Source organism: Buteo buteo, chromosome 11 (assembly GCF_964188355.1).
Source record: "Buteo buteo chromosome 11, bButBut1.hap1.1, whole genome shotgun sequence".
NCBI classification, from domain to species: Eukaryota; Metazoa; Chordata; class Aves; order Accipitriformes; family Accipitridae; genus Buteo; species Buteo buteo.
This window is the reverse complement of record NC_134181.1, coordinates 21,293,963-21,306,995: the sequence shown is the minus strand read 5'-3', so window position 1 is coordinate 21,306,995 and position 13,033 is coordinate 21,293,963. Positions and strand designations below refer to the sequence as shown.

Here is a 13,033-nt window from a genome sequence, read left to right as displayed (position 1 = left end):
ACCTTTTCAGATGTTGCTCTCCGTAAGCAAATATTCTGTGGACAATAGAGAAAACAAGGGACATACACAGCCTCTTCATCACCCTGTGCATTTCATCCTCACAATCAAGTACCACCACCAAATCCCACAATAAGAATAGAGCAACCTTGTGTATTTTACCCAGATATTAAGGGTCAGCGCATGACTCTCTCAGTGTATCAAAACAAGATTTGGTAGGATGTACCCGGTTCCTAGCCCTCACGTGACGAGCCCAGGTTCCAAAGTCCCCCATTCTACTGAAATCCATTGGGATTCAGAGTTAATTCCCCTGTGTCTAGAGATGATCTTTGCACAGTTGACATATTTTTCTGTGTGTCCTAGCTGTAGTAGCGCTCATTAGGAATCGTGTGCTGTCATGAAAACACTCAGCTAAAATAAAAAGATGCTTTAAAGCAGCTTTGCTTTTTTGGGATATCAAATCTAGCAGCAACTGTCTTTCTGAAGCAATAATTGATGTGTTTGATTAGCTCTGGTAGCAGATGGGGTTTTTTTCAGTACTTTTGATGTTTTAACATGTTAAGCTGAGAAGGAATCAACTCTGGAAAGAGCGATTATGCCATTCCTCGTATCCTGTCCATCTTCCCTGGCATGATTACAGCTTAGGGGCTCCATCTCCGAGCAGTGCGCTTGCCCCGAGCCCCTGGGTGTACTGCCAAGCTGACATTAGCCTCCACTAATCTCAGCTCAGAGATCTTTGAGTCATGGTGTTCCCAGTTCTGCAATGTGCTGCCTTTCCGTTAGAGGATATAATCAAGTACCACACCCCACAGATCGCAGTCCAAGGGAGAGTATCTGGCTGCTGGGAAAAAATCCCTGAAGACTGCAATGGATCTTCCATTGACGGAAAATTTTGCTAACAAAATGGGGAGGTCTGGTGTAGGTGTGATAAAAGTCCTGGGCAGAGAAACAGCAGTTCGGTCTCTGTTGCTCCTGCTGCTGCAGGCAGCATAAAACCAAACCTTGCCTGCCTAACTGGGATATTTCTTGCAGTGGGGCTGCAAAGCTTCTGCTGTCTGTACTTACTGGAGCCTCACAGAAGTCTCGCCTACAGCTGAAACACGGCTTGGATGGAACAGAGGTAGAGACCTTTCCAAGCAGGAGGTAGTGGAAGCTTGCTTTGGGCCCCTGTGTTCAGTAATGCCTGGCCATAGGGCTGAACTCTTGCAGCCTGGCTGCTCAGGTCTGCTCGCTGCGTCGAGGCTTTCCAAGCTGAAGACTTTGAGCTGAAACGTGGCAGATATGGTATTTTAGGATTCCGCCCACACTGTTAATAAGGTTTCGCAGCAGGAAGGAGGTATGTTGCACTTGTGATTAATTACATGCATTTGGATATATTTAAATCATAACTTGTACACTTGTACTCAGAGAGCAGGTTATCTGAAGGGAAGACAAATGCACAGCTTTTCCATGACACCTGCCACAAGGATTCAGTCAAATAACGTTAACCTTTCAGGGATTCTCAAATGCGGCTGATGTTTAGAAAATACCAGCGGGGGGACAAGACCTTGACTGGTCTAGCTCGGCACACGCATCCAGAGAGAGGTACCGTACCCGTGGCAGTGGGGGAAGGCCCTGCCTCAGCTCCAAGTCTCCCACCTACAAGTGCCCTGAGAAGGACGAAGGAACAATTTTTGCGCAGCGTTTCCCCAAGCTCTTCAGCCAAGCTATTCCAATGCAATACTGTTTGAAAAAGGATTTGAAGACCTCGGGCATCCTCAGTGTCTTGTGGCATTTCCTGGCACAGAGGACACCAAGGGCTCTGCTCGGGGGTCCCGCTGTGTGTTTCTCTGTGCCCCCATCTCTCTGAGCTGGGACAGCCAGTCAGTGCCTCCCCGTGAGGCTGCTAGGGCACTGGTGGAACTGGGAGGCAGTGTGCTCCCAAATATTCCCATGCCTGTACTGAGTAGTGGAAGAATACAAACATATGCCACAGCAAATGCACCCACTGCCAAAAGGCCACAAATAATTATTTGTCCTTGCTCTGCAGAGTGAGCTGGGGCTTTGTAACCAGATCCAAGAACTGTCCCGTGACCTCTCAGTGGCAGCAGGAGAGAAGGACATGGCTCTAACGAGGGGAGTTCCTATAAAATCAGTGGACCAAGGACTGCCCGCTGGCAGAAAGCAGAGGAGCTCCCCTGCATCCCTGGGTGACTCTGCCAACCTGACGGGATCCTTAGGGTGCCCTTGTCCCCCAGGCATACTGAGGGCTAGAGGCAGCCTCTCCCACGCTCGCTGGGTGAGGCACTGGTCCCTTGATGTCAGCTTTTGGCACAGCAGCTCCTGCCAGTGGAGAAGGAAGTGATCAAGAATCGAGTGTCTGGGGTACCCTGGCCAGACGCTCTCTTGCATCTGAAAGCCTGGCTTAGAGCCAGGCTGGCACTTATGTTCTCCTTCCCAGGCCCATATTCTGTTAATGGGAGCCCCAGGAGTGCTGCACTACCAAGAAACAACGCGGAGACTGCTGGGAAGCGAGCCTCTCGGGACAGCCGGCAGAGAGCACGCCTGGCACCTCTTCCCCATCCTCTTTTGCTGCTGCACTGCCTTTTGGCCACCAGATGCTGGCTGAAGCAGCAGGTGCCATGGTGCAAGAAGCTGACGCTGGGTCTATGGACTAGTTCTGGAGTTCAGCAAGCCACCACTGGCTTTCTAGGTAGACACAGTAACTGAGAGCAGAACTGCATTTAAATGGATGTGTAGATGTGTTTGCCCATTATGCTGGGAAGCGACCACTGTGACAAACTTCTCAGAAAATGAGTATGTTCCTCCTACTACTTTCATCAGTCTTTGTCATCCCTCATGTCCTCATCTTCAGTTGAGAAATTCCTTATTGATTTAATTTGCAAATGCCTATAAGTCTCCCCAAGAGTATCTGAGGAGAAGATGCATCGCAGTTCAAAGTGACTGTCTGAACCACGTTATAGAGCATCCAGCTAGATCTGGTAAATCTGCCTCATAATAAATTTACTGCACATCTGATTGTCAGTTTAAGCTTATCTCTAGTATTATTTAACTGTCCCTGGTGTAAAACATTCCTGTCTTCTGGAGAGGTTTGAATGGATTCATAGAGGCTGAGGTTTAATTAGCGTAGACTACTTTGACTCTCTCTTCCCACCCACATAGTGGGTGCACTGCTGGCATTTGGATGATCCACCATTTTGATGGGGTAGGCTTCTGTTTTTCCAGAAAGTATCCAGGAAAGTTTGGACATCTCATTAGTTTCTCCAAGCTTTTGAGAGAGTGCAGACCTTCTCTTTCCTCTCTGGCCCGGCTTCCCTCCCTTCACCTGCAGTCCCACGAACAAGAACAGCCCCCAGCTTTGCTACCGTGAGGTCTGGGGAGGCGAGCTGCTGGGAGCACCTCTGCCCTTTGGGGCATGTTGATGGGAAGAAAAAAAACCCCAAATACAAAGATGAGCTGAACTAAGGAAACATAGGTAAGGGAGTGCTGATTTAGCATTTAATAGCACTGCCAGTGACCCCTTTAAACAGTGATGATCGTAGCTTCCTAATAGCTATACAACAGATTTACAACCTACGGGATATGGGGAAACGTGCAATAAAAAGCAGCACCTAATCTATAAGCAGAGACAATAGTGCTGAGTAACCTAAGGCAAACAAGTGGCTCATCAACCAATCAATTGATAAAGTTAAATGGAATAACTCACGCTAAATGCTGCTCGGCTGTCCTGGCAGGGTGCAGGCAGGGCTGGAGAAGGCAGGCTGGGTGGACGAGTCCATCCCCGCTTGGGCAGGACTGTCACAACCACCTCTGCTTGGCAACTGGAGTAGAGAGCTGGGAATCACATTTATCCCAACTAATGCCAAAACAGGAGCCTGAGAAAGGGGCAAGGGAATGGGGAAGATGGGAATGAGACTGATGAACCAAGCGGGGGTCCCCTGGGAAAAATGTTCTGTGAGCATCTCCAAGGACTGGGTATGGCTGGGGCACAGCTGCTCTCTTCCCTTGGTGTCCTGGCCTCTTGGGGACTTCTACAAAGTGGCACGTGCTGAAACTGCTCCAGCATGCCCTCCAGGGACCAAACCACAACACGAGGGAAGTCTCAAAGGCCCAGGCCGTGATGTCCTGAGGGGTCCCCATCCCACACGTCACACCCTAGAGCCTGAGCCACAGGGGACCTCAGCGTGGAGGTGCTGTCCCTTTTGGGGGCGGACGGCTGACATATCTGTCCAGACACCTCCAGGCCAGCCACGAGCATCTCTCATGGGCAGGACGAGTTATCTGGTCCATCTCTGCAGCAGCTCGTGGACACCACCGCAGCCCAACCGAGCTGTCGGCCTGGGGCTGTTGTGGCCACAGCAACCCCTGCCAGGAAATGTGTGGCAGCAGGCAGCCCATGCGCACCCAAAAGTGGTCAGGATTTGGCCCTTTGAAGGGGGGACCTGGGCCCTGGAGCTCCAGTCTGCCACTGCCAACCCCGGGAACCAGACCCAGCCGTGGGGCTGCTTCATCTGGCTGATAGAAGTGAGATTTCTATGGTCTTTCTTCACTGATACCTCTCAGGGACCCCCAAACACTCAGAATATTAGGGCATGATGCAAGATTGTTCCCTCCTTTTCATTCCTAAATCCTCCCTTTAAAAGCTGCCGGGCAAGGAGGTTTTCACCTCTTCTCCAGGAATAATAATCCACAGTGTAACACATTTCATCATTAGAAATATTTCCTGCTGTCCAGTCAAAATTTATCTATTGACGAACTCAAATACAGCTTTCATAATGTCATTCACGTAGTTATTTTTAGTACCAGTGTTGCCAGCAGAAATAACAGGCCTGATGTATTTCCCTCCTCCCACTTAGAATGAAGCTTCTGAAATTATAGATGGGAGCACTAATTGAGTGCCAAAAATGCTACAAATGATTTGCACTGCTATGGAATCTGGTAACAAACCAACGCGCTTCCACCCCACTTGCACGTGCCGTTATGCTGCTGTCCACTCAGAGCGCACATATCCACCGGCAGGATTATTTGTGACCACAGTTGATGTTTGTTGCTAAAAACCATCCCTGGCAAGGAAGCATTTCACATTTTTTTACCCAAAAAGAACATTAATCTTAAAGAACTTCCCCTCCCCTTGTTTTTTATTTGTGGTTCTTCAGACATAACAAGACTAAAGCAATCCTTCGATTCTTTTGGTTTCCGTGGTGAGGTGATGGACACATGCCCACGGTTCCTGGACTCTCCAGACCACCTCCCAGTCCCATACTGGGCCAGTCCAGGATGGCTTCCTTGCCAAAGTCATGCAAGCAACTGCGCTGAACTGTAACACAGCTACAGAGCAACAAAAGGAAAGCAAAGCAAAGCTTTCTGTTCTCCAGTCATTTAAACAAATAAGATAAACAGCATTTGCCAGCCCAGGAAGATTATGTGTGGCTTTTTGTCTCCCCTGTTTTGGTTTCCTGTGCTAAGCACTCACTCACCCATTCATAGTCACTAATGCCCAAGGCTCAGAGTTGCACTCCCTTGTGTTGATTTCCATGTGTACTTTAGGGTTTCTTTACATACCCAAATCCTCATTATCACTCTAAACCACGGTAAATTACAGGAACAGTGGGCTGATAAAAGTCCTAATTCAAAGCAATAGTGAGCCTATTACCACTGAAAGCACTGGTCCCCAGCTGTAGAAGCACACAGAAATAAAATGGGAGAAATGAAAATAACATGGGAGAGATAAAAAGCAACTAGCTGTTTAAATAGCCGGGATGGAAAGATGTACCAGTAGCAGCGCAAGTGACACAGATCAATGAGTGCGTGAGCAGGAGGCAGGCAGACCCTCCGGCCAGGGCTCGGGGCAACAGCCTCATCTCAGAGGATTATTTCCACCTCAAAACCAACAAGATTTCCTGATCATTCAATTCAGATCTCTCCTGTCTCCTCCCTAGTACTTTCCTATCTCAACATATATATTTCTGGCTTGTTTTTCTTTCAATTGCCCCTCATTTCATTATTTTACTCACTCTCCTTCTCTCGGAGCGTGAATATTAATGTCAGTCTTGGCTCATTCAGCGTTGCCCCTTGCCACCCCGCTCCCTTCAGTCACTGCCTTTGGCAGTTTGGATCTTTCTTTCCACCAGTTTGTCCACCCAGGAACTCACAGTTTCATAAACCCTTGCAAACCTGCGGCAGCAGAAGGCATCACGTCACACGGCAAGCAAACATGTCCGAGTTCAAATGAAGCCGGTGGGTAGTGCGGCTCTGGGGGGGAACCATGGGCTCGATCCCCCTGAGCTACCTGCTGGATGATGGAAAGACACAATGTACTCGACGCCGAATCCTTACAGCCCAAATTTCTTGGGCCCCGTGCAATTAGCTGTCAGCAAAGGGACTGTGAAGGGCTAGATAGAAACTCTACTGAAATCTATGAGGGTTTCTATTTTCTTCCTGAAGAGTTGGATTGGGCCCTGGGAATGCATTTGTTTGTTTTTCCCTTGTCATCAGCCTGCCTTTGGCTGAGAGCTATAATCCATTCAGGGAGGACCTGTTTATCTGTGAGAATAGCAGCATCACTGTGAAAAGGTAAGAGTGGGAGTGTGCTTCAGGCAAAAAAATGCAGATTATAGCCCCGCTAGTAATGAATCCAGCACAGAAAGAAAGAAATGCAGACTGTTCTAATTTTCTGAATAGATTTAATTCCATTTTGTTCCCTGTGAGTCCCTTCGCTGACAATTGTCTGAGTGGAGGGAGGAAAAAAGGCTTCCAAGCAAAACACTTGTCCGTGAAGGATGTTATTAAAATGTCCTACTCGAACACTGGTGCTCTGCAGACCAGAGTTGCAGAATATAAGCATTCTCTCTCCCTTAGACAAGCTTTGTCTAAATGCAGAATGTTTGTCAATTATTTTCCAAAAGCACAATTGCTATCATCAGAATTAGAACTCGCTTGACTTGTCCTGCCTGATTTAGCACCCACTCGAACAGGGTGGGTTCAGAAGTTCAACAAGAACTTCAGGACTGTTGGATTTGTAGCATTAGAAAATGCTCAGGAAAACAACAGGAGGGGGGAACAAATGGGGAATATATAGGAAATGGGGGTGAAAACCAGAGAGTGGTCAGAGAAATGAAAAATACCCGTCATGAGTAAAAATCCACTGAAGAAACATGGTGGCAAAAGTCTCTGACTGGGTGAACTTTCATCATTTGGCTTCTGAGGACTCATGCTCACTCACACCTACATATAGACCTGGTTCCATATATTTGCTGAACCTGGCAGTCCTTCAGCAGAGAATTTGGCTGGAGGTCTGCAGCATGGATGTCCGTCAAGTTTCAGCACAGAAATTGGCCCTACCATCCTCCGATATAACTTCCTTTTCTTTAATGGTCTGGGCAACGTGTCCTGTCCTCATGCATGCGCTACAAACAGGATGGGTGTCCTGTCAGACAGGAAAAAGTGGATTTTTGTGGCCAGATGTGGGGTTTGGGGTTTTGTTCACTGCAAAACTCAAGAGCAATGGGGCTTCCCAAAGCACTCCCTGCAATGCAATCAATTACATCACATCATGAACTGATCTGACCTGTGAAGTCTGAATGCATCTCACCCTGTCCTCCAAAAGCTCTTCTTCAACCTCTCCTTGATTTGGGGGAGGGAAGGTGTCTTAATTCTGCAGAGCTGGCTTCCAACTAGACCCACTTGCCTGTCACCATGGGCTAGAGCTGACAGTCTCTCCAAAATGAGCAACTGGGGTTCCTCACCCCACCACTCTCTTGAAGGTTGAAGAAACTTCTTCTGACCTTTTCTCTTAAACTAGAGGAAGCTTTTGCATATGAATGCTGACCTGCCTTTCACATTTACATTCCCATACCACAGGTATCACCGGCCCCAATGCTTTATGCCAAGAGCAAAGGCAACCAGAGAAACTTCCGGAGGACTGTCACATTCTGTTCATTATGTGAGTAGCAACATTGTCCCTGGAGTGCTAGGGCCTTGTCCCTTGCGAAGAAGACACAGTCCCTTCCCCTAAACTCTGACTATGTGATTGTGCTATTATTGGTACACTCAATGCTGAATGGCCAATGGAAAACACTGCACTGGTTCTTGCTTTTTTCAGATACAGAAAGGACAGCAGGCACAAAGGCAAACACAGCCTCTCCTGTGCACACGTGATAGTCACAGCATAAATGACTCGCCATCAAAATGCCTCATTCCTCCTGACAGGTCTTGTCCTAAAACAATGTCTTAAAGTCTGCAGCTGGGCTGGATTTTCCATATCCAGCTGGAACTGCCAAAGGACTAGAAAAAGCCCTGCTAGCAGAAAAGATGCCTCTTAGGTTGGAGGGAAAAGCCCTTCCCAGCAGTCCTTCGATAACCAGTAGACATGGTTTGCCATCCTCCTCCTGAGTGGAAGTGCAGCTGTGGCATCTTAAAGCAGAGTATGCTTGGGGAAGGATGTCCGCTCTGCGCCACGCCTGTGCAGAACAGCAGATAAAGGGTATTTCACAGAGAGGAAATGCTACAGCTCCTGTAGTCAGCAAGGGCAGGTTTCCTTTGCTGTATTCACTTAGATCTGGGCTCCTGGCTCCAAAGCACTGAGTCTGGTTCCTGAAGAGCACCTGCTTGGTACGGTACGGACTGTACCTACATAAGAACTTGGCTTAACTTGGGTGAAGCACATACAGGACAGTTGCAGCTCTGGGACAATCTAGTTCTTGCCTCCTAAATGCTCTTATATTTCTTGCTGAGTTTCACCTAATTGTTTTTACTGGGCCATTTCAGCAGCACTGTTTCTGATGCTGTCTTCCTCAGCCCTTGCAGCTCCTCCCCACTATTTCTGAGCTGTATCTTCTTCTGAGTTGTACTCTTCCTATACTACTACCCCAAATGTGAATGGCAATACTGAATAGCACTGGGAGCAGGACCAGATCATGTCAGGAAAAACACCTCCTCAGTTTGAAAGCCAATAAAAACAATGTGGGCACTTAGCAGCCCACTGCATGCTCACTCTGTGCTCAACACCATGTCTTACATGGTGCTGTTTATATGGCTGCTTGTTAATTTTTGATGGCATCCCTCATTACTAAGTTCAGATGCAGCAAATTCACTTCTGTAATCCCGCTTTGTTTTCCTAAGCTAGTGGTCTTGCTTTTCACCCCCTGCACTGAGAGCTTTAGCGTTAGTCCGTAGAAGAAAAAGCTGTACCTCTCCATTTGCATCATAATACTTGCTTTAGAGCTATTTTGACATTGTCCTGGTTTTGGCTGGGATAGAGTTAATTTTCCTTCTAGTAGCTGGTATAGTGTTATGTTTGGGTTCAGTATGAGAAGAATGTTGAGAACACACTGATGTTTTCAGTTGTTCCTAAGTAGTGTTTAGACTAAGTCAAGGATTTTTCAGCTTCTCATGCCCAGCCAGCAAGAAGGCTGGAGGGGCACAAGAAGTTGGGAGGGGACACAGCCAGGGCAGCTGACCCAAAGTGGCCAAAGGGGTATTCCTCATGTCTAGTATATAAACTGTGGGCAGTGGGGCTGGGAGGGATCACCGCTCAGGAACTAACTGGGCATCAGTCAGCGAGTGGTGAGCAATTGCATTGTGCATCACTTGTTTTGTACATTCTAATTCTTTTATTATTATTGTCATTTTATTATTATTATTATTTTGTTCCTTTCTGTCCTATTAAACCGTCTTTATCTCAACCCACAAGTTTTACTTTTTTCCGATTCTCTTCCCCATCCCACTGGGTGAGGAGGCGTGAGCGAGCGGCTGCGTGGTGCTTTGCTTAGCTGCCGACTGGGGTTAAACCGTGACAGCCATAAACAAGTCATCCCTTACAAATGAATGGGAGCACTTCAAACGCAGCAGCCTCTAACGCTGCCACTGCAGAATTATTTTCGATTTGTGTCCCTATTGAGGGAGGAGGGGAAAAAATCCCAAACAGACCAGCAACAAACCAGCCCCCCCAACCCTGATGATCCCTCGCTTCTTTCCAGCCTAAAAGAGCAGCGAGCACAAACCCCTTGCTGAGCATGCTGCCTCCAATCCTGCACCGCTCAAACGAAGGATGTGTTGACACGAAGTGCTGTAAGAAGACAGGCTACAGCAAAGCTGAAATGCTATCGTTTTGGCTGGGTGTCAAAGTGCTGCCTGGAGCCCGGTTGCCGCAAGGGCAGGTAGCGTGGGGTGCCTGGCTGAAGCGACGCTGCTGAGCTTTCACAGCTGGGCTGGGACTCCAGAGCCACAGCCCCTGTGCCTCCTCCCAGGGGAAGGTCCCCCTCCTCGTCCCCAGTAACGTCCCACGGGGAGCCTGCTTTTTGAAGGCTGCAGTGGCCTTGGCGAGCAGCAGGGCACCTGAGCGACCAGGGTGGAAGAGGAACTGCACGGAGAACCGGGAGACAAGCGCCCCACAATGAATTAGCCCTGTTAACTAGCACGCGTTCCTTACAAGCACGTCCCAGGGAAATCCCAGCCGGCGGTTTTAAGCTTTATCCATCTTGCAATGGTTTCCACCCTTGCTGTTGTTTACAAGCTTAACAAACTGAAGACTGTTTGGAAGACATCACTCCTTAATCTGGCTTGTCCTAAGACCAATAGGAGAGGAGGAAGGCAAGGTCAGGCACATCTGAGGCCAGTACAGAAACATCCTTATTTATCTTCCCTAAGCTGTTCTAAATTTTAACTCCTTCAAGATACATTGAAATAATCAAGATCAGAGGTTGGTGGTGACTGCAACTGGTGGGGAAACCCTGGCGCTCTGTTATCAATTAATTATTTTTAGTAGGGTTCAAATGTCACCCCTTTTGGTTCCTTTGTGCAGCTCCAAGTTATGGGACCAAACATGCAGCAAAGCCCCAGATGAGCTTCTCCTGCCTCCTACTTCCTACTCAGCTACAAGCTGCGGGTCAGCTTCAGGGTCCCACCTACGCAGCATTGCAAGGTGTCTGAAGAAAACACACTTCCAAGGGTCTAATTACACATCCCTACCAGGTCAAAGTGAAAAGCAGTCCTCTATCTGCTTGGGGAACATGAACCCAGGGAGGGAGACAGACAGCTGAGCAGAAAGCTATTTTTTAGAAGCTGAGTTTAAGGTTGGCTAAAAATATGGCCTATCCCTTTCAAGGGTTATTTTGCTTACTGTGTTGACAAGAATAAAGCTATTAGTAACAGAGCATTCAGAGTATTTGAGGCTGGTGTTTGTCTGTCAGTCACTCATTCTCCAAAACTGTCTTGTCAACATTTGGAAGGCAAGTGGGATGTATGCTCCAGTCCCTCCCGGGAAGTCTGGGAGAGGATAATGGAGCTGTAAGAGCTGTGAAAACCTGTGGCAAAAGAAAACAGGAAGGAGGAAGGAAAGGAAAAAAACTGTTAAGGAGGAAAAATATTAGAAACCCCAAAATGTCTAGAAAAACAAAAGGTAGGTTTAGAGGAAGAAAATTGTCAAGTATAGGGAAAACCACCAACAAAAAATTTTTACAGAAAACATGAAGATTGAGAAAGTAATAGAAGAAGAGACAATGAGTGGAGATTACATGGGGGAGGAGGAAGAGGAGAAGTGACCATAGGAAAATACGATGATCAGCTTTTCCTCGTGTAGAGCAAGAGCTTAGGTTCGTTCAGCATGAATTCGCAGGACACTGGCTGGCCTTGCACAGTAAATCACACCTGGCACAAGGTGCGCCTGCCTGTCCAAGAGTCAGAAACCAGAATCACTTTTGTGGCTGGGGTGTTCCACGGATTAGCTCCTGTTTGTCACACCTAAAAAAGCAAAGGCCCCCAGCTGTGGAAGCTGTGCTGCAGAGGACACTCCCCTTAAAGCCAGGAGTGTCTCTACATGTAAAGTGCTTTCCTCAGAAAAAAGAGCTCTGTGCCTAAGGCACCCTAGAAATGTGGGCCTGGGTGGGTACCTCCAACACCAGCCCTTGCTGTCTGCTCTCTAACCCAGCTTGCTTCTCTGCCAGGTAGAAGGGGTGGTTGCTAGGAAATTGGTCTCCTGTTTATGCTTCTCCTTATCTCCCCCTGCCAGGATAGGAACGTCCGCAGCCTGCACTACCTAAACCAGCCTAAACCGAAAGTCCCTCCTCTGCATCTCTAACGGATCCTGCAGCAAGAGCATCTTGTCTCCTCTCCTGTCCCTCAGCTCTTCAGGACCTCGCTTTTAGTGTTGCCATTCCTTTTCCAGGCTTCCTTTGCATTTCACCGTGGTGTTCCCTATACATGGGAAGTGTTCTGCTGTTTAACAGTATGCTAAACGTGACTGTATTTTATTGTACCTGCTTGGAAAAGGGAGCAGGAACCTGGTAGGGGTTGCTCCCTGCACCCGTTGTCCAGGGCAAATCACCTGCTGGCTTGCTCCCCGGTCGCAATACCAGCTCCAGCCTCTCCCCTACATCTCCACCATCAAGTTAAAGTTCTGTAGAGCCAAGGGATATTCAGTGCTTGCCACAGCAATTTCTGTTGTGACTAATCCTGCAGTTAGACACCTTTTCCCAGGGATCCCATTGCTGACACACACTCAGCTCCCTCTCTGCCTGTATCCGTGGCACATGGTGGAGGAGAAGGGCTGAGTGAGCTCAGCTTCAGCTGCTGCCTGTGCCCATGTAACACACAGCTAGTCCAACAAGCTGCCTCTCCTGCAGCGGAAGGCATGGACAGCCCCAGTGGTGTAGATACTCTCACATGGGCTGTGTTGGGAGGAATCGGCTCAGCTAAGGATGCCAGGCAGTAACCGTGGTCTGCAGAATCGGCGCAATAATCCTGTAGTACAGGAAAACCCTGAAGTGCACAGCCTTGCCTTCAGATGACAGAAATGATTAACCGAGCAGTTTTGAGCCAGGGGGTTTTGCCATTAAGGTACCACTTGTGACAATGAAATGTACACAGGGAAAGTGTTGCTTTCCAGGCATAACCTGGGGGATGAGGAGTAACTTTACTCAGGCTCAATTTCTACCTCAATCCATGAAGCTGGTCTAAACAGATTGAGAGCTGAGTCACTTAAAGCTATCTTCAGACGGAGCTCATCAATTTGAGTAAACCATCAGCCCCAGGCGATAGC

The 13,033-nt window shown here is 48.1% G+C and overlaps 1 protein-coding gene across 3 annotated transcripts in view; it reads right to left on the bottom strand.

The window, feature by feature from the left end:
- Positions 1–13,033, bottom strand: part of GNAO1 (G protein subunit alpha o1) — a 149,049-nt gene that overhangs the window by 107,257 nt on the left and 28,759 nt on the right. Inside the window, exon 1 of one of the 3 annotated variants that reach the window (XM_075040357.1) lies at positions 6,150–6,359. The exons of the other annotated variants lie outside the window; for them this stretch is intronic. Coding sequence (XP_074896458.1) covers positions 6,150–6,190 — 41 coding nt within the window. The 5' untranslated portion in view covers positions 6,191–6,359. Of the gene's footprint in view, positions 1–6,149; positions 6,360–13,033 lie in introns of those variants that run through there. 3 annotated transcript variants of the gene reach the window in all.